The 26,282-nt window shown below is 36.5% G+C and overlaps 1 protein-coding gene across 7 annotated transcripts; it reads left to right on the top strand.

The window, feature by feature from the left end:
* Positions 1–981: 981 nt before the first annotated feature.
* Positions 982–24,773, top strand: LOC103987202 (autophagy-related protein 2). Of its 7 annotated transcripts, XR_010514066.1 has the most exons (14): positions 988–1,416; positions 2,484–3,529; positions 6,718–6,866; positions 9,622–9,869; positions 9,968–13,168; positions 13,272–13,384; positions 16,146–16,350; positions 18,571–18,684; positions 21,740–21,847; positions 21,941–22,073; positions 22,973–23,175; positions 23,686–23,882; positions 24,335–24,555; positions 24,631–24,773. XR_010514066.1 is itself a non-coding variant. In XM_065186595.1 (13 exons), exons 1-13 carry the CDS (start codon positions 1,231–1,233, stop codon positions 24,318–24,320), a joined length of 5,931 nt encoding a protein of 1,976 aa, XP_065042667.1. In that variant the 5' UTR covers positions 987–1,230; the 3' UTR covers positions 24,321–24,773. The 7 variants fall into 7 exon arrangements, 4 of the variants coding, with proteins under 4 accessions (XP_065042668.1, XP_065042667.1, XP_065042666.1 ...); XR_010514068.1 differs by having other exon boundaries at positions 986–1,416; positions 23,777–23,882; positions 24,293–24,773; XR_010514067.1 differs by having other exon boundaries at positions 987–1,416; positions 23,777–23,882; positions 24,335–24,773.
* Positions 24,774–26,282: the final 1,509 nt, after the last annotated feature.

Below are 26,282 nucleotides of genomic sequence, written 5' to 3'. Positions count from 1 at the left end.
GATAGTTCTGATTTACTCTAAGTGTAATTTGTGTATATTTGAAATATATTTATGAAACCCTTTTTATAGTGAATTCATTGAACTGTTACCTCTAAATGATATGAGAATATGGTGCTGTGATCTTAAACATAATTATTATCAATCTATGTGGAGTTCAGGACCATATAATGTTTTGACATATGATATAGATTTGATGATAATGTCCGAATAGTGAGTGGGATGAGCTAAAACCATTGAGTATCATTGTACTTCTCATATGGCATACTAGTGTTAGTCATTTGACATCGAGATGTCGATCACATGATATCGTGGGGTAGGATTGGTTGTATAATGTTAAGATATTGATCACCTAGCGTTAACATATCAATCATATGGTATTGTCAATCGTTTGGTGCCAAGGTATTCACCTCCATGTGTCAATGAATTGATCGTATGATGTTGAGGAGTCTACCGTGTGATCCTCTAGTGTTATCATAACAAAATATCTTATAATAGTACTTCTTTCCCTCAATCATCAATGTGTACTCCATTGTCATTCATCGATAAGTTTTGTCGTAAAATATATTTAACCTGAAACTAATAGGCTTGATTAAAATATTAATTAAAATTTTAAGAAATCAATTGACAAAAAATAAAGGTTGGAGACCGAATAAAAGAATTATTATTATCTATGATCACATCCCGTTCTAACGATCCTAACATAATTTCTCAATCAAAAACTGATCTTTTTTTCCAGAAAATACCCTAAAATTCATTTTTATAAATATTTTCCTTGTCTTAATTTTAGTGGCACAGCCTCCTGTCCGACGAGACTCAGGGCACGATTCCAGCCACGAGTTGCGTGGGTGCACTCGTTCGCCTTGGTAACTTGAGTCGTTGCTTGACATGTGCAGCGATTCGAAGTCACCCCATCGCGTACCGGTCAGTCCCTTAAACCCGCGAGAACGTAAAACGTGGGGCCCTCTCCGCCCCCACCAGTCCAAAATCCCTGTTTGGCATCCCCTACCCACCGCGTTCCTCCGCTCGATTGCTTCTGTCACATGACAACGTGATTCGTCGGAGTGAGCTTTGCTCGACTTCCATTCGTATGCCGCTTTGTGTGCATATAGGTCGTAGACGGTTAGCGTACGCGAGCTACGTTCCCTCGTCTCTTCCTCCGCCCTTTTCTGGTTCTTGGATGGGCAAACCCTAGCGATCGGAGAAACGAGCCCTGATCCAGGGAACTCAAGGATGTTCTCGCGGTGGGAGTTCTCGCGATCGAGCGTGGTCAAGCGCGTGTGTAAGTTCCTCCTGAAGAAGAAGCTCGGGGAGGTGATATTGGGGGACATCGACCTCGACCAGCTTGATGTCCAGCTCAGCACCGGTACCATCCACCTCACCGACCTCGCTCTGAACGTCGATTTCCTCAACCAGAAGGTGATCATGTAGCTCCCCCTTTCCTTTTCTCTTTTCTTCCGCTTCTTTAGGGTTTCCTTTTTCTCGTTTTTTAGTTTGCAATTGAGATGCAATGCTTTGGCTGGCTGTTCTTTTGTTTTTGGGTGATTTCTCGATAGTTTCCCAGTATCCGGTAATAAAAAGAGAAGCTGTATGAATAAACTGTGGATTTTGTTGAATGTTGCGATCACAATTATCGTACGGAGATTTGGACCACTCAAGATTCTTGATTTGTCCGCTAAATGCCGGCTGGATATATAGTGGTGCGTCGGGTGTATTACGTAGCGGTAGGTGATGGACCGATATATACCTGTGGGATCGTCAGGACGAACATAATTTGAGACTTTAATTGTCACAGAGGTTTGAAAGATTCAGTAAGTGGGGTTTATGGGCTTTTTTGTTCTAATTGGATATTGAGGGTTGTTGTTTGCATTTCACTCTGTCAGGCTTTCACTAAGAGGTAGACCCTTGTAAAACCATTAGTAATGTCTAGTGAAAATTCAGTTAAGATATTGGTTGCTGAAAGAAACCCTTCTTCTAGCATGTTAATGGTAAAGTTTGTTTAAACTTGGAAATCAACAAACTTATACATTGGACGATCTAAACAACTTTTAAGTATATATCATTCTGAGAGTTTATTCTCTATTGCAAAGATAATGATCTGGGTAGTTTCTAGTTGATAGCATTATGTGAAAATTACTGAGGTAGCATTACTAGGAAATCAAATCCTGTAAATGACAAATATTTAGCTTTTGCAGTCTTCTTAAATTGATTTTCTGACATCATGAGGTGAAAATTTGCTTTTATGCTTCTTGATGATAGAGTTTTCCTTTTATTCCCCTGAAAAAATTCAATGTGTTGACTACACACTGTTGTGAAACTTGACCACATGTCTTGACAGGTTGTCTCTTTTGGTTCATTGTTGCCAAACAACTTCAAAGTGCTGGTTTAAGTTCTTGCTAGATTACACCATATTTTCATCTCTTATGTCACTAGTAGAGTTGTTCCTCTGTTTCAAACTTAGTTTTGTTGATTTGTTTGTGTTTCAGGTTTCTGGCATGCCAATTGTGATCAAAGAAGGATCATTAAAATCCTTATCTATTAGAATTCCTTGGAAGCTTAGAAACTGTGAGATAGAAATTAATGAAATTGAGCTTGTACTTGAACCATTTAGAGGTAACAATATTTCTCTCGCTGATGCAAAATGTAAATTGGCACATGATGGCCAACAATATATGAAAACCAATTCAGACAAGATTGAGCTGGGGCCTGCTCAGTATTACCATGGTTCTATTCCTCTAGATGTTCATGAAGGAGTTAAAACGATTGCCAAGATTGTGAAGTGGTTCCTAACAAGCTTTCATGTTAAACTAAATGGAATTATAGTTGCATTTGATCCCTGTTTAGATCTGGATGAAAGAAGAAACAGATCACATGAACTATTAGTTTTTCGAGTTAAAGAAACTGAATTTGGAACTTGTGTTTCTGAGGATTCTATGGCAAAGTTGACGAACTTCGTAAAATTTTGTGAAGCTAACATTGAGTTTCTTCTAATAGATGATATTGACAAGGGTATTGAACTTCATAGTGTTACAGGAAAGAGCTTTAATGAAAGATTTTTGCGACATGGTACCACTCCAATTTTGACTGGTGCAAGTGGTGGGTTCTCAGGGACATTGAACTTAAGCATACCATGGAAGAATGGATATTTGGATATACATAAAGTTGATGCAGATGTTTCCATCGATCCCATGGAATTAAGGGTGCAACCCAGCAGCATCGAGTGGCTCATAGCCACATGGCATTCTCTGAAGAACATTAGAGAATCTCAATGGACCTACAATCATAAACGTCCAGATTCTTTTAAATTTAGTTGCAAAAGTGGCAACCACTCATCAATGTCATGTACTGTATATCTAGATGCTGATGCTGAGACACCAGTTAAGGCCAATGAAGTAAGAAGCGTTTATTCTGCAATCACTCCAGAGGTAGTTCCGAATATGTTGCTTATGAGGACGAATGTGATTCACAATTGGATCCCAGAATATGTTTATCATGAGGATCAAAGTGATGTTGAGCCAGATTTGGGTGCAAGGTCTGTTTTCTGAACTTTAAATGATGACTACATGACATGGTAATATTGTCCATGCCCGTTATATAAATTCTTTCCCTAGATATTATCTCAGCAATGCCATTTTTTCCAAAATACGTGTATAGGAGTGACATATTGTTGTGTCATATAGTAGCTATTGAAATCCACTATTGTTTCTTATTTTTGCCATCTTAACTATTTCCGTGCCTTATAGAAGCTATTTTCGTTTAATTGTTCTTGTGGATGAAACCACATTCTCACATGTATCTGTTAGCTTGATAATGCTTTCTTTCTTTCTTGGTTTAACTATAAGATGAGAACAACAAAACAGGAATATATTCATGTAAAAGAGGCTTGTAAGAGTTTCAAGAGAATACATAAAAATGTTTCTGACAATGTTATTCGTGTGGTGTTTATTAAGGCCCAAATTTGACTTTGTCTCATGTTAGGTGAGGCTTTTCGCTCCACTGAGGCATACTTTGCTTCCCTTGTAGTGAACTACGTTGTGAGATTAACATCCTAGTCCTTATGACCAGATGGAAGTTATCTTCTGTGCAATCAGAAATGATAATTTGGCCCTGTGAATGATCTTATCCCTCTGATGTTTCTTTTATTCATTGGGAAGGTTAAGGCTATTTCTGTTAAATTTTGGTTTAACCTTCTTGTTAATAAGGTGTCATTGAGTCCTGGGTTGTCCCTTGGTCAATCAATTAATCTATCCAGTCAATCACTATGTGCTGGTGACTGGTGAGCAGTCTAATGGGTTCCTGACATAACCCCAGAGGTCCACAGTCTCTTCTATTCAGTACTGGATTAATTTTTATAGTTAATCAGATATTAAAATGATTGAACCTGGCCATTAGGTTCTCAGGTAGCCAATTCTATAGTTTCATTAGCACCTTGGATAAGCAGATTCACATTTTAAGTTTCCTTTGGCATATGGGTACTTGTGCTACCCTAGAGGTATACATGAGCTGGTAAGGTCAGTACTGGACTAGTTTTTATTCTGATCGGGCATTGAACAGACTGAACCTGTCCATTAGGCATCTCAGTTAGGCAAATCCATAGTTCCCTTATAACCTCAGATAGGTAGATCATAGTTTCATTCACTTTCCTTTGCCTAAGCACCTTAACTGCTGTTTTTAAGTTAGATTAGCTTATCAACTTAAGGTTTTTTTTGTTAAACTCGAGGTTTAAAAAAATCAAGCATAGTTTTTATTGTGAACTGGTACAGGGACTAGTATTCTCAATTTCGATGTGTATCGCCCGGTACAGGCAGTATGTACCGCTCCGAGAGGATACCGGTATGCGGACCGCTTTCTACTGGGCGGTACCAGTGTTTTGACTGGTACCGAGGCTTACCAATCGGTATTGCCTCAGATTTTGACCGTTATCGAGACGTACCGATCGGTATGCCTTGGCTTATCGATGGTACATACCAGTACGTACCATATTGAGCAAAGCTCGGTACGTTGGTATAGATCGGTATTCAAAACCCCGACAAGGACCATTGATTTTAGCTTGGTTTCGATTCATACAAGGCATACTATATTGTATTCTTACCTTATCAATCATACTACCAAATTTTAACTCTGGGAATCGGGTGGACACGGGGTAACATTTGATAGTTATCTTTTTCTTTCTCTTTCCTCTTATAGTTCCTCCATCTTTTACTCATGCTCTCTCTGCCCTCCTCATTCGGGTTGTCATCTCCTCATGTGCTTCTTCTTCCTCTTTGTTCTCTATCTGTACGTCCTTCTCCTCTTCCTCATCTTCTTTGTCTCCTCCTCCATTCCAAGGTATGCAATACCGTACTATACCGGTGTTTCGAGGTTGGCTCGGTACGGTACGATACCATGTATCGAGCGGTACGTCAGGGCGTATCGAGCGATACACCTAATTTAGGTGTAAAACCCTCCGAAAATAAAAAAAAAGGTTAGGATAGAGTTTTTAAGTTAGAAATAAATATAGCAATAGCATAAGTTTAGCAAAATCAATGTAAATTAGGTAAGAATAGTATCACATATCTTTTTCGGGCTTTGAAGAATATCTTGTACAAGGTTCGTATTTCGGTTTATTACGAATTGTCCTTATGTAAACATACCTCTTGATTAGAAAGTTCTTCCTCTTAATCTTCCCAAATTAGCCTTGATTCAATTCACAAATCGTTGTTTTGTAGAGTTTAGAAGAGCATAAATGTGAGAAAAATAGAGTTTGAGATAGTTTAAGAGAATATGAAAATGTAATAGAGTGAAATAGGGGAGAAGGAGTTTAAATACTATGAGAAAGGGCTCCAACGGTCAATTTGACTGTTGGAGAATTGTATCACTGTTATCGAGCAGTTTTAAATATTTCTTTCTCTTACTGTAGCACTGTAGCACGTTCCGTCCAGTAGCGGGCGGTTCGTATACCGGTATGTCGTCAGACCGGTACGTACCGCCCGTACTGGGCGGTACCATTCGAAATTGCATACCATGCTCCATTCTTCACTTCCTCTTTCTCTCTAGTCAGAGAGTACTAATAGTACCAAGTGTTGTTACATCTGTCCATGAATTTAGACATCGAATGAGTTTGTCAGAATTGAACTGAAAATGTAAAGTTGCTTATATAGTTCTTCGCTTTATTTTGCTTATATAGTTCTTCGCTTTATTCTCTGTCTCTATGGGTTTGAATGGATGAACTGTTATTCGTGTGTCCTTTTAGGTGATTTTGGACCCCAAAAAAAAAGCTGCGAATTAAATTTGTGTAATTTGCCTTTTGTTTCCTTAGCTTCCATATTAATTTTAGTTCATGATTTACATAAAAACAGAGCATGTGACGATTCTTTCACATAAAAAACCTATTTTATCTGAATGCTTGCTTGCAAAGAGTAACATGACACCTCTTGCATGCACATCTTACATGCTGCCACGTGTCTATTGTAAGTATGATGTCCTATATCAGTGTATCCATTACTTTAGCTGGTGAATATTCTGATTCTTCTATGGATGACCAACTTTGATGGTTCCTGCTGTTGAAAAGTTTGCTAGGTTCATAGCTTTTTCATTCAATGCCAGTCTTGTTGCTTTTGTATACTCTCTAGTTCAATATGATGAATCCTCTATACTCAATGTAATTGAGCCATATAACCTTGGCCTTCCACAAAAAATGATTATGATTGATTTCTCAATTGGAATGAATGTTATCTGCAGCATCGATCAGTTTTTTGAATGTTTTGATGAGCTAAGGAGCTCCCAGGTGTACCCTGCTAGTGGTCATATATGGAACTGGACATGTTCTGTTTTCAATGCAATATCTGTTGCATCTAATCTTGCTTCTGGAATGGGAGACATTCCTAAAGGTAATTTCCATTGTCCATTTGCAAGACTTGTTGCCGTTGCATTAGTGGTGATCCCCTGACTTGTCATGTTACATTTTTTGTATAGCACATATCTGTTTTCTGTAGATTATCACTGTTTTAAATTACTTGCCATTTCAAAGGTGAGTGTTTCCTTAAATAACGTGCCGATGTAACCTTCTCAAGAAACATGACTTTTAACAATAACAACAACAACAAGGCCGTAAGTCCCAATTATTTAGGGTTGGCTACATGAATTTTATTTAGGTCTTCCTTTATCTCTACCTGTACCACTAACATTAATCATTTTACCTCTTCTAACAATTGTATTTGGAGGTCTCATAAGCACATGCTTATACCATTTTAAACAATTTTATTTGATCTTATCTTTTATCGAAGCGATACCTAGTTCACAAATAATTTTTTTTTTTTTTATCTTTCATATTGACTCCGCACATCCATCTCAATATTACATTTTGTATATGTTGTGTTTTAACTGCCCAACACTTAAGAAACATGACTTTTATGCAAACCCCAAATATCTTTTTTTGTTGAGCAAGTCTTGTCTGCAGGTGTTGTCTCATCAAAGATCTGTTACCAGTTTGTTGAACTCGTTTCTTTATGATTTGTATTCATGAACCTTCATTATTATAGCATTGTTCTTCCAAAGATGACAACACAGTTTCATTATTATTTTTTAAGAATAATTAAGTTAATTACCCACCTTAAAGCTATTTGTTGCCTTGTCGTGAAAATTGGAACCATTTTTCATTTTCTAGAACTTAGTTACATGGGTGTAATTCCATTATTGTTTAATCTTTTAGCAATAATTTTCTCTCAAGTGAAAGTTCAGCAAGTATATCAGTTACACTATGCTTGTTGATGTTTATTCAGCACTTTGATCCTTGCACATGTTTCTTTTTATCTTTTCAATTTATTAGTTGACCTAATTTAACCTGTTCAATTTGTTCTGTAGTTCCTATTGTTTTTGTCCAATTTTGTACTTTAAGAAGTTAATTTTTTTGTCATTATATTGTTTTCAGAAATAACATATTATCATTTTTTATGTACTAGAAGACACCAATGACCAATATAGTGCTTTTCTCCTCCAAGGTGCATATAAATTGATCTATAATTTGATTTCAGTCTACTGTTCCTTCTGTACATATGGAACATCTATGATTAATGTATAATCTTAAATTGTACTTTTGTAGCCCTAGGTAAGTTGTACTTTGGTTTTATTATCTTGCTCCTTCTGTACATGTGTCGCCTCTGGTACGGCCTGCAGCTAGAATATTAGCATAGTAACTTCATTAAGTTTTTCATTTCTAAACCTCTTAAGTCCTTTGTTTATTCTCTACACCCTACTTATGATATAGAATTAGTTGTAGCAGTACTCAAACCTGTTTTAGATCATGCCTGGTACACCGATCATGTTCGATCCTGTATTGGGACATTGTTTTGATTCTTTTGAATTAAAATTTTAAATACTATTTATAACAGTACTATTTTTTAATTACCTTTATGACATCAGAAATCCATCAAGATATTCTTCACATATACTGATATACAACATTTACCCAGATTATTTAGTAGTTGAATCAGTAACTTTACAGTAAGTTTCATGTACTTTCTAGTTTCTATGACGTCGCTGCAACTTCTAGTTCCACTTCCCTTCCTTGGGTAATTTGAGTTAATGCATATCAACCCCTTTGGTACTCAACTAGCTTTCTATGGTATGTATTGGTCATGCAAAGTTTCAAATTTCATAATAGTGTGCATTGGTCAATAAAAGGCTTCAAATTTTACATGATTGGGTTTTCTGGTTATGTGCTAGGCTACAGGCATGGTACATGTCAACCAGAATAGATTGCTTGACACCAATCTGATAAAATGTTGGCTTATTCTCATCATGACATGCGATTTTGTGCTAATAGTGAGCTGGGGCATTGATGCAATATAGTTATAAACTAGGCTACTACCATGGTATGTGCTAGCCTGCTTGCATCCCTTGACACCAAGCCAACATGATGTCTGCATGTCGTTAGAATGACAAGAAACTCTCTGCTGATAATGGGCTGGCAGATTGATGCAATATGTATGCTTTTAGATATAATGAAGGTGAATCTAGATTGAATCTCTGTGGGAAGATTATGGTTTTCCTAGTTCTCTAGATATTTTGGAGCTAGTTTTGTTCTTTCCTTTTTCCCAGAGTTTGATTAGTCCAGATTCATTGAGTCTAGTAGTAGTATTTCTAGTCTAGGATAGGCTGTAACTTTGGTGGATTTAGATTAGAGAAAGTTAACCTGATTATTTCCTTTTGAAGTCTTTAATGTTGCTTAGGGACGAAGTAATCAAATCCAAGGACATAATCTAGTTTCTGTGTGAAGATAAATTGTGCTAATAGTTTTGAGTTTGCTAATGGCTTGTGGACCTTGTTATCCCTTTTAGTCTTCCTTATTCTTCCTCTAGTTTCTCCCCTTCCTATTTCTCTCCACCAATCTGTCAAACACTCCTCTGTCACTTGTATACGGCACTTGCCAGCTGACTGAAAACTGCCACTTTAATCAATGAGTTCTTATAGTTTTTCTTGTTCTAAGCATTTAACATTTCATATTTGATATCTGACATGAGAGCTAACTGCAATTCTACTAATTCAAATTCTTATTAGCTTGTATTATGTTGTAGTAATTATTTCCCAGTTCCTAACACTATAATTTCTGGCTGTGTTTCTAAATTCTCATCCATGTTGATTCAGAACAACATGTGGAGACAAGTTTACGAGCTGCAATTGCTGGTATCTCTGTTATTCTTTTCCTCAGAGACGATGATCAACAGTCTTCATATGGTTCCAACAAATTATTGAGTGAGCTAAGCTTTGGGTCTTATATGAGCTGCCATTCCCCTACGAATGTTGACGTATCCAGCACAACTGAAGTTGATCCTGTGAATGAAAAGATGCACCACCTTGAAGCAAAGTGTCAGAATGTAGTTCTAGATTTGGAGGTAAAAGTTGATGCGCCTTACTTTGTCAATTCATTTGAAGCTTTTGTTTCACATTTTTTTGTGTGTGTTGGCTAACTTCATATATTTGACAAAGTCAGCAGACTTATTCTCAAAATACAAAGTTTAGCGCATCAGTCGAGCATATTAAAGTTGATGCGTACTATGATACTCAAAATTGTGCCACAGGAATTTCCTCACATGAGTGGAAGAATGAATCCAAAGAACAAATGTTTTTGAGCCCTTATCTACAAGAAAAGGTCCAAGATGCTCTTCCACCATTTCCTTTCCATATACGAAATCGTGTTTCAGAATCAGCTGTCAGGGATAAAGTTCTGAATGGCCTGAACCAGGTTAGATTGTTGGAAACTTTCGGTGAATGCAGCTGTAAGTTAAATGTCAACTCAAAAGACTCACATGGTGTGGCATTGACATCATTTGTCATCGAGTTGCCACCTTTTGTTTTATGGTTTCACTATGCTTTAGTCTATATGCTGCTGGACCTGTTTAGACGAATAAAGTGTCCTTCAAAGAAATACAACATAAATAAAGATGTTCAATCTGATATGCTGTCTGAAAGAGAGAGGATTTCGTTTCATGAGGTTGCTGAAAATTGCATTCATCATGATGTGACCAGTGTGTCTCCAAGAGCATTTCTTCAAGGAAATATAGTGCTTCCACAGGCAAGGATAATAATATGGTTTCCTTCTGAGTATTATGGAGATTTCAGTAACTCAACTTTTTTGGATAAGATCATCACTCTTGAGCATTCTGCAACTTTAAACTCTGAAGAAGCTTCAGATGCCTTTACAGTTCCAGAGGCAAGTTCTGGAAGTGATCAATCTCATACGCCTTCCAGTTCAATCCACTCGAGTATAAGAAACTTTTATATTTACTTGGTGGAATCTTCAAAAGAAAATGCTTTGGATGTTACGATTTCTACTTTAAATAGTCAACTCTTCACTGCTGTGAAGATTCTATCTGTTGAAGGTACAAAAAAATATTCTTGTTCTGGAGTTACCATGCTTTGGCAGAAGGGTCCTGTGACTGGCAGGTGGATGGCAGATCGAGCTTGGAGTTTGTCTGCATCACATGATCAAAATAGAAACAAAATTATTGGAAAAGAATCCGAATTCTCTTCTGTAACCAATGTAGAGGACCTTGAGGAAACAGGTTCTAATGTCCGCCAGGAGCTGATCCTCAGTTCTGCATTTTTATTGCAAATTCAGTTGTCTCGTGTTTGCATCGATCTTGATAATCATGATTTTAAGCTTCTAAATTGTTTGTTGAATAATCTCATTGATGGATATTCAGAGGCTGCCATTGGGGTGGACGTGTGTGTTGACAGTAGCATCAAGAACAAATTCCTCAGTTCCTCTAATGCATCTCAAACAACAATTCTTGTGAAATGTGATGTCTTAGATGCTTCTATTAGGCTAAATGAAGTAATTGAGGTCAACCATCTAGTACAAAAGGAGCTACAGGGATCATGGAATTACTTTAAATTGAAAGTTGACAAGTTTGAGTTGCTATCTGTCTCTAACACTGGTGGAGTTGGGGATGCAAAATTTTTATGGCTCAATCATGGTGAAGGTGAACTGTGGGGTTCCATCATTAGTAATGTTGAAAAATCTCGTGCAGTAGCAGAGGAGTTTCTTTTGTTAACCTGTAGAAATTCTGCAATGAGACGGGGTAATGGTGAAGGTGCTAATGCATTAATGTTTGGCCCTGCTGGTACTGCTGTAACAAACATGTGGAATCCACTGTCACAACAAAGCTATACTTCCATAATGGTTCGTTGTGGAACAGTTATTGCACCAGGTGGTCGGTTGGATTGGATTAGTGACATATTCTCATATTTTAGTTCATCTCCTAGAGAGAAAGGAAATGATGGAACAGCTGGAAAATTGTCTTTTTTTCTGGATTTGGTGGATGTTGCTCTGAGTTATGAACCTCATAATAAACAATCTGCAGTCAGCACTGAAGATAGAGACTGTGAGCATGATTCTGATGTTGAACCTGACAAAGAGACAGAAAAAGTATGCACAGCGTGCCTTTTAGCTGCAGCATCATTGAGCCTCTCTCATCATACTAAGTCAGACACAACCTTTGATTACAATATTCATCTAAAGGATGTAGGCTTTCTTATTTGTGAATCAACTGGCTCCTTACATGATATCGGTGGTTATTGTGTAGGTTATCTTCAAAAGGCTGGATATTGCAAAGTTGCTCAGGTTTCATTTCTGCTGGCTATTCTGAGAATTAGAGGGATGTTCTGGGAAATTGAATGTACAGATTCACATATCGATTTGGAATCCTGTCATGACACAACATTTGGTCTTTTCCGTTTAGTTTCCCAGCTCCAGCAGCTTTATGCACCTGATGTTGAAGATGCTTTAATACATTTACAGTCTAGATGGAATGCTATTCAGCTTGTAGATAAGGACCGGAATACAAGTTACATTGCAGAAGTTATCTCAAGCAATTCTGCAGGATCAGGTTTTGAGTTGTCAACTAGTAGTGAAGAACATCAAGCCGCTGGACTCCTGGATGAGATTCTTGAGAATGCTTTTGAATGTCATACTACATCTGATCATTGTGGAACACAATCTCATATCTCACTCAAACAATGTCAGCTAGGGGACATGTTGAATGTTAATGCCTCAAGAGCTGATGATGCTTTTGCAGCAAATATTCTGGATTCTGGTTCATCTTGCAGTGCAGAATTGGGACAGACTTTAAACCAACCCATAAATAGAACATACACAAGTCAGGTTATCGAGAGCTACTATGCATCTGACATGCTTCCATCATCCCCAGTGCCTGTCAGCAATTGTTCTTTTAGCAAAGATAGCAAATGTATAGATACATCATCTCATAAAGATACTGAACACAGACAAGGTGGGTGGTACCTGGATGATGGTTTGATGATATTAGAAGACCATATTTCAACAAATCTGAATCAGCCTGAAGGAAAGAGTTTGCAGCAAGAAGGGGAATTTGGAGCTGACAATTTTTACCCTGTTGATTGTTGTCTTCTAAATGGAAGAGTAGTTCTTAAAAATATGAATGCAAGGTGGTGCATGTATGCTGGCCATGACTGGACTAAACCAAAGGGACTTCCTGTGTGTAGTGTGACCCAGAATGGAAGAGATAGGAGCACATTCCTAGAGCTTAGCTTGGTTGGGTTGTATCTTCAGTATGACATATATCCTGAAGGTGTAACTTATGTCTCGAAGTTTTCTCTGTCCATTCAGGATGTTCAGATTTATGACAGAAGCAGTGATGCACCTTGGAAGATGGTGTGAAATTTTGTCTTGACTTTTTATACATGTCATTGATATTTTCACGCTAGTAAACACTAGTAAAGAATCATGTTTGAAGTATTCGTTATTTTGAATATAGGTTTTAGGTAATTACCAACCAAAAGATTATCTGAGAGAATCCCATGCTAAAGCATTCAAATTGATATTGGAAGCTGTAAGGCCCAACCCACTAACACCTCTGGAGGAATACAGGTACTTGTCAGATGCTTCCTATTTAAACATTAAATTGGTCATTGTATTTTTTGTGACTTTACCATTTAGATAATACATATTTGATTTGTGTAATGTTTTTATTTGAAATACTAGGATTGCTTTAGCAAAGCCAGTTAAGTGCAATTCACGAACCTACAAAGGAAAACACTGATAGTTTCCTATCAAATTTCATGTTTCTGATTTCCCTGTCCATGTCCAATCTATTTATAGAGATTCAGTCTTACTTTATTTTCCATGTGCGAATAGCTAGCTTTGCCAACAGTCACCTTCTAAAAGTCTAGTTGATTCGGATATCTTAAAGCTTCCATGATGAGCTTATCAGTCATAACCACTTCTACATTCAAGATGAAGCTATTCTGAATTATACATTTGTACATCACCTGACCTCTTATGACAGGTAGGTCACTGTAGGTGTATGAGATTTGTTTTATTTAGAGACCATCATGTAGAAGTGACTTTTTATTTGTTTGTTTCTATGTGATTATGACTTGTATAAGTTACATATTAAGTCTAATTATCCATCTGAATCACAACAATTAGACCATGAAATTTTATTGCATTGTGTTGGATTGTTGCTTCATTTAGCCATGGCTAAATGGTTTATCACAGGAAATAATGCAGTGGTACATTTTTTAGTGAAACAGGGAAAAGAATCTTAGATAAATTTTATTTAGAAGGTGATATTGGATTTAGGGATGGAAAGAATTGAGATAACAGCAATTGAAGTCGAGGATAAAATTGGTAAATTCACTGTTTCAACTTAATGATCACTAAGTTCACCTTTGTCTCAATCGACTCAGTAATCCACTGTTTATTTTAATCAATGTTCCTCTTGAGAGTTCATATATATTGCAGACAGAGAACACTAAACCTGAAAATCTGATCAAATGAACATGAGGGTTTGTTTGTTTGAATCAATATTTGAGCTGCGACAGTCAGATATGACTTCTTGAGGTAAAAAATATTTCTAAGCAACCACAAGAAGCAGCTGTAATGTCCCAACTATTTGGGTTGACTATATTGATCTTATCCTGCCTTTTGCCTCTATTTAGGGCAATATCACTAGTAAAACTGTGAGCAATCAAATCACTTTTTATTATATTTATAATGTTTTTTAAATGTTTTCCTCTACCTTTTGACACCATTAGTCTTTATAGATCACCATGTTTGATTAAGTGATCAATTGGTATTTTTGGCGATGCCCACACCATCTAAAACGATATTCTATAAGCTTATTTTCTGTTGCTTCTATGCCTAACAAATGGAAACATTCTTATATTATTTCTATAGTAACATCATCCATATCGATATCCTCATCTCAGTAATGCTATCCGTTTCATTTTTTTCTTGACTATTTAGCATTTTGATCAATAAAGCATTGTTGATCTTGTAACTGTGTTATAAAATTTTATTTTTAATCTAAGGACCACACAATGTTCATATAGGAATTTTCTCTCCACTTTTACCATCTTGCCTTTACTACATAAATGATGTCTTCATTAATATTTCTTATTCAGTCGGATAATATATATAATATATCTAAAACTTCTACTTTTGGATTATTCTCGTCTATTTTAACTGAACTTTCAATCGGTCTCCTTAGCTTTGCTAAAATTCTACTTCGTACTTCGTATCAGGTTTTACCTCAGCTTACCCTTAGTTTTTAGCATGTGTTTAGAATTGATTCCAACTAAATTTTCATATGTTGAAAGTTGTAACAATATTATCAACAAATAGCATTCACCAGGGTTTGCTGTACCGAGCCGTACCGCCCGTACCGGGCGGTACGTACCGGTCCGCACTGTAGCAGTTACTGTAGCGAACTGTAGCAGTGCTACAGTGCTCGGTACACCTCGGTGTACCGGTCGGTACACGCGTACCGTACCGTACCGAGCACGAGTCGAAATGCCGGTACGGTACAGTACGGCGAACCTTGGCATTCACCATGGGAGTTTATCCTTCACTTCATTCTTGACTAAACTACCAAAGTTGGTACTCAGAATAGATTTGTAACACACACACACATATATATTTATGTATAGATATTTATATATATGTATGTGTGTGTATATATATATATGTCTCTGTGTGTGTGTGTTTGTATATATATATATATATATATATATGTATATGTATATATATATGTATATATATGTATATGTATATATATATATATATGTATATGTATATGTATATATATATATATATGTATATGTATATGTATATATATATATTATATAATATAATAGCTTCATTTGTAATAAGCTTAAAAGACACTCTCCTCTTGTAGTTTTAACACTTGTGACAACTGTATGCGTAAATCTTTTATCACATCAATGGAACTACTAGATCACCTCTCTTTCTCTCTCTTTTTTTTTTTCTAAGTCCACCATTAAAATCTCTCAGAAATCTATTGAAGATTATAAAATAATTATTTAAATTGCCTTAAATTTGAAAATTAGCTTTCTGCAACTCACTGGTTTGTACAGGGTTGCTGAAAATTCTGGTTCAGTCTATGTGATGGAAACATGCCACTATGTGACAGCAGGAAAAGATGGGCTTTGCATATTTTTCTGGGGATACACTTAAGAAAAGCCTTTGTTGAAATGTTTGAGAAAATTTCTGTAAAATTGTCATTTAATACAAGTTGAAACTTATTTATGTTTTTCAATTTGGCTGATTGGGTACCCATGTTAATTGTCATAGCATTCATCAGTGCTCAAGTTTTGGTGGTTTTCAGGTTACATATTGAGCTTTTGCCTCTTCGGTTGCATCTCGATCAAACCCATCTCAATTTTCTCATCAGTTTCTTTGGCAAGGATTTATTTAATGATACCTCTCCAGTTCCACCTAATAATTTGGACGAGTCTGACATGTCAAAGACAAGCAGCAGGAGGTTTGGAAGCCAGACAATGGTAGAGGTGGCTCTTCTTCCATTCTTCCAGGCTAGTTCTTCAGACTCATTTTCTCTCACTTAGGCTCTTCAGCCATAACTTAGTGAGAAAGATATGCTCTGTTAAATATTTTTCAATTAACCTGATATCTTCAGCAAGTGGTATGGCCATTCTGACTCTTCCAACTCTATTCATTGAAGTATGTCTTTAAAAAAGTGGCTCAGCTGAACCAACCAAACTTCTTTGAAGGACCAAGCTAAGCCTTCACCACACACCATTGTGGAAGAGGAATAGAGATGCTTAACAATTAATAGGAATGTCCCTCTTCCCTGGTGGGAAGAGCTATGGCACTCCTTTGTTTTGCATTTTTATCAAAGTATGGATAGCTATTTCTCAATGTTAAGTTCCTCAAAGCTTCAAGTTGGATTTACTTTATCTCATAACTATGTTATTTAAAATAAAATTTGCATTTGTACAAACTTATATTATAAGAAATATGCTGCCTTTTCTCCTTCCAAGATTTCCAGCTTGAGCAACATGGAACAACTAAAACTAGTCCAACTGTTTTTACATATTTTTCAAAAGTGCTACTTTCTTAGAAGATCTGTGACATAAGACTATGCCTTTCAGTAGATCGTATATTATCCAATCCAGATAAAACCATATGTGAATCAGCATTTTGATCTGACAACCCAGTAACTGACCTGATTTAATGATCCAATATATAGTCAGATCTGTTACAGATTGACCTTGAGTCAATCTGTTTATGACAAATTATTCAATGACTGTACGTTGATTTCTAAGGTAAATATTCAGCATAAATAATTTTCAAAACTTAATTAAATGGTGTTAAGACAATATTTGAATAATTGATGTTGGGATTCCTTGGAATTGGATTGTGTTTGCACTTATCAGAACAAAGCTTGATTGTTAACTAGATCAGATTTGGATTAGCTTTTAGCCAATCCATTATCAGATTCTTTTGGATGCATGGATGTGAATCCAGTCTTCAATGCCCTGGCTGCATAAAACTATCAATTTAGCTGCAATTTCAATTACTAAGAACTGGTGACACTTTATTAATATTGCAACCATTAAAAGAGCAAAAATTGGTTCTATAGATAACGAAAATAGTTTAATATGTTGTTCATGATTATGCTAGCTTCCATGACAATAATGGTTCTATGAGTCCCAAGAAATGCAATCTCGTATAGGACCCTGTACTGATCCCTTTTTGGACCGGTACATACCACAAATATCAGTGGTTTGACACAAAAAAAGGTTGAGGGAAAATCAATTGAAAATTGGAAAACTAGAAGAGACAAGGCGGAGGAGGGAAGGAGGAGGAGAGGTCACGATGCAGAAGGAGAGGAGGGAAGGGGGCAGTGGAGGAGGAGGAGGCAACAATGTAAAAGGAGAGGAAGGAAGGAAGCAGCGGAGGAGGGAAGTGGGAAGACGACGATGCAAAAGGAGAGGAGGAGGGAAGGAAGTGGTGGGAGGGAGAGGAGGGGGGGTGGGGGGGTGAGGAAACGACACAAAAGGAGAGGAGGGAAGGGGGAAGAATAGAAGGAGAGGTGGCAGCATAGGAGAGGACGAAAATAGGCAGTCAGGAGGAAAGGAGGAGTGAATGTAACAGCAGAGGAGGAATGGAGGTGGAAAAAGAGGATGAAGAGAAGGAGAAGAAGATTACTGATGAGGGCCAACAACAACTGACACGAGCAGCGAGCAAGTGGTGAGGGGTGAAGGCAATGAAGGAGGCAGATGTGGGTGTAGGGGAGAACACATGAGGATAAGTTCGGGTTTTATTTTATTTTTTATTTTAAAATTTTAAAATAAAAATGCTAGCTGGGTTTACTGCTCAGTCCAGGCCTAGTAATGGTCTTGTGCCAGGCGATAAGCCTGGTTAATGGGCCTTACCACCCAATACACAGGGACCTGTGCCAGGCGGTAAGCCTGGTTCATCAGCCTTACTCCCAGTGCACAGGGTTCACTGAGCGATAAGCCTGTATTCCAGTTGGACCACTCGAAATTGGGTTTGTTTGCATGCTGGGTGGTGGTTGGACCGATAAATACTGGTCATACCATACCAAACAGTGAAATTGCATTCCTTGGAGAGACCAATATTCTTCTACCTACATTCATTACTGCTTAAGTAGTTTCTGTTATGTTCCTCCTATGGTGATCACAATGCACAATATGCTAAGATATACTTGATAACAGTAACATCATGCACTGTCGTGTCTGATTCTTTTCTAATCTTTCTCATTGTAGAAATGTGATGTGAGGCCTGTGGTTGTACGTGTTGACTATATTCCTCGTCATTGTGATGCAGCTGCACTAAGAAGAGGAAACTATGCTGAACTTCTCAATTTAGTGCCATGGAAGGTAACTTGCTAAATTACAATTGTTTTTTTTTTCATTCTTGCATTATCAGGATTTGAAGTGATATATATAGCTGACTGGACCATGCCCTCTTTCAACTCGACTTTAGAAAAAATATGCTTTTCTAAGGAAGTTAATATTAGGAGACTGATAAGTCAGCAGGTAGTTGAGATCGTGAAACCACACAGAAAGTTAGCTGACTTGGTGTAACTACTGCTTCAGGTTACCATGAGCAATTCATAAGATAGTGTATCATACTTCTCAATTGTCGACTTATGTAATGAACCATTATAACTTTTATAAGTTAAATTTAGAATAATCCAATATGATTTAGGGTCTTCAGACATTGACAATGTCTGTTGCTGTTCAGGTTTACATTGAAATAAGCTCTCTAATACCTTGCACACTCTTAAAGATTTTTAACTTTATAACATTATAATATATCTTTTTTGAAAATTTCACTGTTTGAAAATTTCCATAGATGGCATCTTTCTTCTTATGTATAAGTTATCTTTCTCAAGGTTGGTATATCTTTTATATTAGTGTTTTAAACTTATAATAGGTTCCTTCACTCTTGGCATGTTTTAGTTCCTCCTGTGGTGGTAGTAACCTAAATATTTTCTGATAGCATGAATTTGCATGGAAGGACTCAATAATTTCATGTCAGTAACCTAAATATTTTGTTTTGTTTAAAACAAAAATGTCATTGGGTATGTACAGGATCTTCAATGGGGAGCTTTCATGTTGTGTGCATGGTTCTGTGAATCTGTTGTTGCTGTCATCTTTGTTGTTCTGCTCATAAGCTTTTGCTTTAGGATAAGCAAATTTTACTTTCTGCCCCAATCAGCTAAATGCTCCTATGATTTATTCACTTGAAGATTAGACAAAGGAGTTCTGGACATTTGGGTGTAGCGAGCCATCCTGCAAAACTTCAGAGGTGATGTCATTTCTCACAGACTTGAAGAGTAGGGTCCCTGTACGTGGGCCCCACACATCGGATCTGTGAGAGTTGACATCAAGTCAGTAGATAGCTTGTCCTTGTACAAATTAGTACCTTAGAGTCATACGTTCTAGCTTAAAATTGCTTGTTGGCCATCAGTGTTTTGCTTGCATCGTTTATTTCATCATTCTAACTACTGACTTTAAAATGTGTAATTGTTGAACTTAGTTTTCAACAGCATGTTATTTGTTTATAAATGGCTCTCTTTGTATGTTCCTTTCACTAGAATCACTCTTATTGTACTTGATATTATGTGTGTTGATACATTTAAGTTTCTTTGTGCTAGTCCTGTTAGCTGGTGAATGTTACTCTCTCTTTAACTAATGACTAAGATTTACATACATTTTTAATATATAAAAAAATAATGTTTGAATGGAAAGATCATAAATTTTGATTTGATGATCTTGTAATATAATTAGCTTTTTAACAAACTCATACCTAGTAGAATTCCATGGTCTTAACTCCTAAGGTTTTATTATGATAGTTTTGTATGATAAATTGAATTGAGACCTTAATGGCTATGATAGATAGTAGATACTCTTTGTATTTGTGTGTTCAGCTATGATAAAAGTTTCTGAGAATCTTGACAACTAAATTTGTTTTGGAGACAGAAAATGATGAGAATGGATGAACAAGTCATTGAAGAAATGTTCAACTGAATTATATTGTTACTAAAAGCTAATGAAAACTTTTGGTATTGTTCACCAAGGGGGATATAACAAAATCCAGTCGTGGACTAAAACTTGATTGAAATGGCAATTTGATAGTTGCAACCATCAAATAAAAGCTTTCTATAAAAAGAAAAAACTTATAGGACAAATAGAAGATTGAGCATGTTCACTAGTTTTGCAAAAGAGGATTTCACCCAGTAAATTCTTGATCAAGGATTTTAATTTCGAATAATACCATCCGTACCGGGCGGTATGTACTGATTCGCCAGTAGATCGGTACACGGACAGCTCGCTATCGGGCGGTACCATCAATTGGGGTTGTTTCCGCCCCATTACTGTCCTAAATCGGTTGATGACCGAGGGAGAAGAAAGAAGAGGGAGAAGCGTGGTATTAACCGAGGCAAGAAAGAAAAGGGAGAAGAAGAGGAGAACCTGGAGATCGACGCCACTCTCCCTCCTCATCTGTCGGCGACTTCTCATCCGCGCGGGGAGAAGAGAGGCGACGTTGCGGGCAGAAAAGGGGCGACGTTGCAGAAAACGATTTTCTTTTACTTATATACATATATATATATACATATATATATATACATATATATATACATATATATATATATGTATATATATATATACATATATATATACATATATATATATGTATGTATATATATACATACATATATATGTATGTATATATATACATACATATATATGTATGTATATATATACATACATATATATGTATGTATATATATACATACATATATATGTATGTATATATATACATATATATATACATACATATATATGTATGTATATATATACATACATATATATGTATGTATATATATATATATATATATACACATATATATACATACATAAAACGAGGTGACGTCGCCCTGGTTTTCTGCCCGCATGGGGAGAAGAAACCAAGGTTTTCATCTCCCCACGTGCCAAAAAGGGTGATGAGGCAGTCGACCTTCTTTTTTTTTTTTTACTTATATATATATATATATATATATATATATATATATATATATATAATACCGTTCAGTATATAGTATCGTACCGTACCAAGCGAATCTCGAAACTTTGGTACGGTACGATATTTCAATCCTTGCATACAAGCACTTACATTTCACTCTAAATGATTTTTTTTTATGCTTGCCTCTTTTTAGCTCAACAAAGCAGACTGCACCAAGTTGGTGTGAGAGTATTTCTTCTATTATGCATTCATTACACCAGAATTTGACCTTGTATTTACTGCTCAGAGTTAATCTTGATGTAATTGTATCATTTTACTATTGTGATAAAGCATTAATGTTTCCAAACTTTAGTTCCTCGAAGGTTTTATTGTAAACAGTGGATCCTTTGGCTTTATTTACAGGGAATTGATTTGCAACTCAAACATGTTTGTGCTACTGGGATTTATGGGTGGAGCAACATTTGTGAAACTGTTGTTGGGGAGTGGTTGGAAGATATCGCTCACAACCAGGTTTTTATCGTTCTTTTTCAATTATTTCTGCTGAAGAATGGTTATGATTATAAAATATCCAATCTTCATTCTAATTATAATGTCTTTTTATAGATCCGTAATTTATTGAAAGGGCTTCCACCCATAAAATCATTGTCTGCTGTCAGTTCTGGCACTAAAAAGTTGGTGTCACTGCCAGTAAAAAGCTACAAGAAAGAACATAAGTTTCTGACGGGAATGCAGAGAGGTAAGCATGTATTCATTTTTTACTGTCTCCGTTTAGATGTCTGTCTTCTTCTTGCAAGTTGCTTCGTTGACATTGGTTGGTTTATATTTTCTAATAATATAAAAGCTTAAGATGATTAGTTTATTTTAGTTTGTCATTTCTTTAACCATCGCTTCAAGTTCTGGTAGAATATTCCCTGTTGGTTTGCTATCCAAAATCTAAATGCTACATCTGGTGCGCTATGCCATGTTGAGTGCCCCTTGGACATGAAAAGAGAAAAAAGTACCGCCAGAAAATTATTCCCACTATTCAATATGCAGATCAGAGATATTTATGTCTAAGAAGAAAACAAGAAAAAGAGATTTAATTCTAGCTTCAAATTGATAAAAACATACTTAGCAATATCAAACATTTTTTTCCACTTAAAATACTAATATGGATGGTTAAAATGGAAAAAGAACAAACCCAGTGTATGAGGCTCTTTCCAATGTGTTTTCTGGGATCAATGTACTTAGCCTTACATTTATATAGAGAGGATGTCTCCATGACCTGAATCCTGATCACTCAGGTCGCAAAGGAGTGACCTTACCCTTGCACCAAGGCCTGTCGTCTACCGATATGGATGATTTGTAGTTCTGTTTTTTGTGCAATCAGGCATGCTAGCCAAAAAGGTAAAGACCTGAATGATTGACTTTAGATATTAGAGGGCTTGAAGAAATAAATGGTCTTACGAGCGAAATGCAAACTGCTAGTTTTTACTCAAACTTTATTGATGGAATTCTTTTAAAAATGCAGTTAAGCATAATGTATTTGAAATCTGCAAGTATTTACTAGTTTTCGAAAGTCACCTTTCGTAGTCTTGCATTTCATACAAGCCATACAAGAACAGAATGCACTGAACTATCAGCATCATTTTGTAGGAGCAATGTCTTTCATTAAGAGCATATCAATTGAAGCTGTGGGGCTGGGATTGCATTTGGCAGCTGGAGCACATGAGATTTTACTCCAAACTGAAGACTTCCTTACAAGTATTCCTATGTCTGTCCCATTGTCCGAGATAAAGAGAAAAAAAGCAAATGTAAGATCTAATCAACCTGAAAATGCGCAAGAGGGGATCCAGCAGGTACACAATTCTCATGTGCCATGTTACCAAGTTATACTGATGGGCATATTTATGAGGTTTCAAAAGCTTCTTTTTTCTTTATGATTATAGGATTTTGGTATTGCACATTACAAAATTAACTAGTGGTCATATTTATTCTCATGCACCATATTACAAGGTTATACTAACGAGCATACCATGTATTCACAAGTTGGATAATTACTTAATATGATTTTTTGAAATTCAATCAATCGTAAACCTCAAATAATTTAAACTGCCTTTTAAGTATTGGGGGTGTTCCTGATGATGTGCTTCAACCAAAACCTTAGTAGCTGCACTCACCTAAAGCAAAAAGGATGGGACATTCACTGGATTTTATTTTATGGTGCCTAAAATTGATGGAGCAGTGTTTTTGTTACTTTGGTTTGTGTTTGCTATTGCTCCTCCTATCCATTGTGGGAGTGATTAAAGATCAGCTGCAAATCATTTAGTCCTATCCATATCCATGACATTTTTCACTCTTCTCTGTAGGCTTATGAGAGTTTAAGTGATGGCTTTGGTAGAACTACATCTGCTTTACTTGTGACTCCATTAAAAGCTTATCAGCGAGGTGCTGGTACAGGATCAGTCCTTGCAACTGCTATTCGTGGAACTCCTGCTGCTGCTATAGCTCCTTTGTCTGCTTCTGCTCGTGCTGTTCACTGGACATTACTGGGACTGAGAAATAGGTGATTTTATTTTGCTATGAATATTTCATTAACTAATTTATTCACCCTGCAGTTGATTTGTACCTTACTATGTCCAGAGAGAGTTTTTCATTAGGACTACCACGTTTAAATAGATTCCAAGTTTCCAACCACGACTAGTAAATGCACCAGCCTCACATCTATGAGATAAATTATATGCATTGAAGGTGTTGGATAAATTGGTTTCTAAATGAAATTGAAAACACCAGGTGTTTATAATGAATTGTAGTTATATCCCAAGTACAAAAAAAGAACTCTGCACTCTTAGTTATATTTTTCTTTGATAGGTATGGAAGAATTAGGCTTTATGTTTTTGCATCGAGAGACTTCAATAAACCAAACTTTGTACTCTTTTCATTTCTTTTATTGACAGGAAGTATTTTATTATGCAGAAGCTTGAAAATCTTTGTTAATGATTAGTTTGCATATTGCAGCATGGATCCTGAGCACAAAAAGGAATCCGTGGAGAAATATCTGGGTTCGTCTCAATCATAAGATTGCCATCTTTTTTTCCTTGGCAGTTAAGATGCATCATCCATATATATGGTATCACTAGAATTGTTGGCCCATTTTCTGCTCAAGCTTGTGCCCCATAAATCAGATAGCCATGTGTGGCGCTGGTTACAATTGCCTGTACATAGTGTGCTAGTACATTGTAAGCATCCTTAAACTGAGTCAGTAGTAAGTTAAGTTACATCAAATAATGGTTAATGTTTCTTGGATGATGCAGGTGTATAGCTCTTCAAGAGTGGTTCTTTATGCAACAGAATAAGATGGTAACCTTTGTACAGAATTAGGTAACTTAAGTCTTTGCTATTTTTGTCACAGATTGTGAATAGGGATTTTGTGTATAAAGCATGTTGATTGTGTGTGCGTGCCTATTTCTCCCACCTATATTTCTTTTCTTCTTGATGAAATTTTTTGTAAATCCTTGTAAGCAACAAGGCTAGATAGCCATATTGGTGTCTTCCTTTCAAGAAAAGGTTGCATGCATTCTGTTGCTAACTTGATTCCAATCATCTTATATTTTGCCAAAATCTTAATCAACAATAACTGTCCCACACAGACTGACCGCTTGCTATTGAGAATTCCTGGTAATCAGATACTTCATGCTCTCTAAACTTGGTTATACCTTCATTTCCCTATTTGAAATAACTTTTAGTACTTCGAAGCCTTCGGTGTTGAATACAAATATTATAAATAGCTACGTTGATGTATTATCATGTTTAAGTGCACATGCGATGTAAGTGTGCTGATGTATTGTTTGAACAAAGAATTTTAAGTTGATTGGTTCTCTGATGTATTCCCAATACTGTGTCATGGCTTAAACAAAAGTAAGACTGTCATAGAGTGGAAATTTCTGGCAGGATTGGATGTGATTACAGCTAAATTGTAGTTCAGGTGTTTAGTAAATGAATTCAAATGTGTGTTAGCATGAACATGTTTTGATCCATCATTGCAGTCCAGTATGAACATTAACAACTAAGTGGTAGTTTATGATGGAATCTGTACCGGTCTTTTGGAAGAACTGTTTCCTGTTGGTAATCATGTGAACCACATTGTCATAAGACGCATATTCATGTGCTGAAACTTCCAAGACAGTAGCAACCCGTTTCCTCTTGACCTTTGGGACCAGTCGGAGGAAGTCAGATGTAATGAAGCTTAAGCTTCCTAGTTCTAGCAAAGCATGTTCCATGCAGCTTACACATCAACATTGTCAGAGTAGAGTGGTACAACTAGTTCTCTTTAAAATCTCAAAAGATTACTTTGACTTCACATTTTGAGTAGGCCACAATAATTATCGAAATTGTATGTCCTTTCTCTGTGATTGGTAACAATGCGGGCCCGGTGATGGTCCCTATCGTTGGATGTAATAACAAGGCCGGTCGCTCGTGCAGGTAATCGGTACTTTCATAAGGCCACGCTAAACGGTCTCCTGCCGCGGTCAACAATAACGCGACCTCTGACTTGGCCTTGCTCCACAGGACGACCAATGAGCTCCGCAGATTCTTCCAATGACAGAAAGGGTATGTCTTCGGGTAACCAAGTTTGGTAGAAAAGGTTTGCTTTTAGGCCACGATACGTCCAGCATGACGTCACATCTTCAGACCACGCGTTTTTTTTTCATTTTAGTCCTTATAATCTTTTAAATTTGTGTCTCGTTTTCTCATGCAAACGAAAATCATGCTTTTTAATTCTTTCGTGGTCTTCAGTTACAGTCAATCTTAATTAACTCATAGAATTTTTTTTTTTTTGTAGTTGTATCCAGTTGAAGCCGATTTATGATATAACCAAAAAGACCAAGAAAAACCTATTTAGAGAGGATAGGAGTATAAAAATAAATACAATTGGTTATGTGAAAATTTTTTGGTAGAAATTTCC

Source organism: Musa acuminata, chromosome BXJ1-6 (genome assembly GCF_036884655.1).
Source record: "Musa acuminata AAA Group cultivar baxijiao chromosome BXJ1-6, Cavendish_Baxijiao_AAA, whole genome shotgun sequence".
NCBI lineage: Eukaryota > Viridiplantae > Streptophyta > Magnoliopsida > Zingiberales > Musaceae > Musa > Musa acuminata.
Note: the sequence above shows the minus strand (reverse complement) of the source record. Positions and strands in the feature narration are given on the sequence as shown.

Coding starts and splice junctions, on each gene's coding strand:
- LOC103987202 (XM_065186593.1), top strand. CDS start 1,231: ATGTTCTCGCGGTGGGAGTTCTCGCGATCGAGCGTGGTCAAGCGCGTG. Junction 9,870..9,967: donor ATGTAGTTCTAGATTTGGAG/GTAAAAGTTGAT, acceptor TGACAAAGTCAG/CAGACTTATTCTCAAAATAC. Junction 23,176..23,685: donor CGCAAGAGGGGATCCAGCAG/GTACACAATTCT, acceptor TCTTCTCTGTAG/GCTTATGAGAGTTTAAGTGA.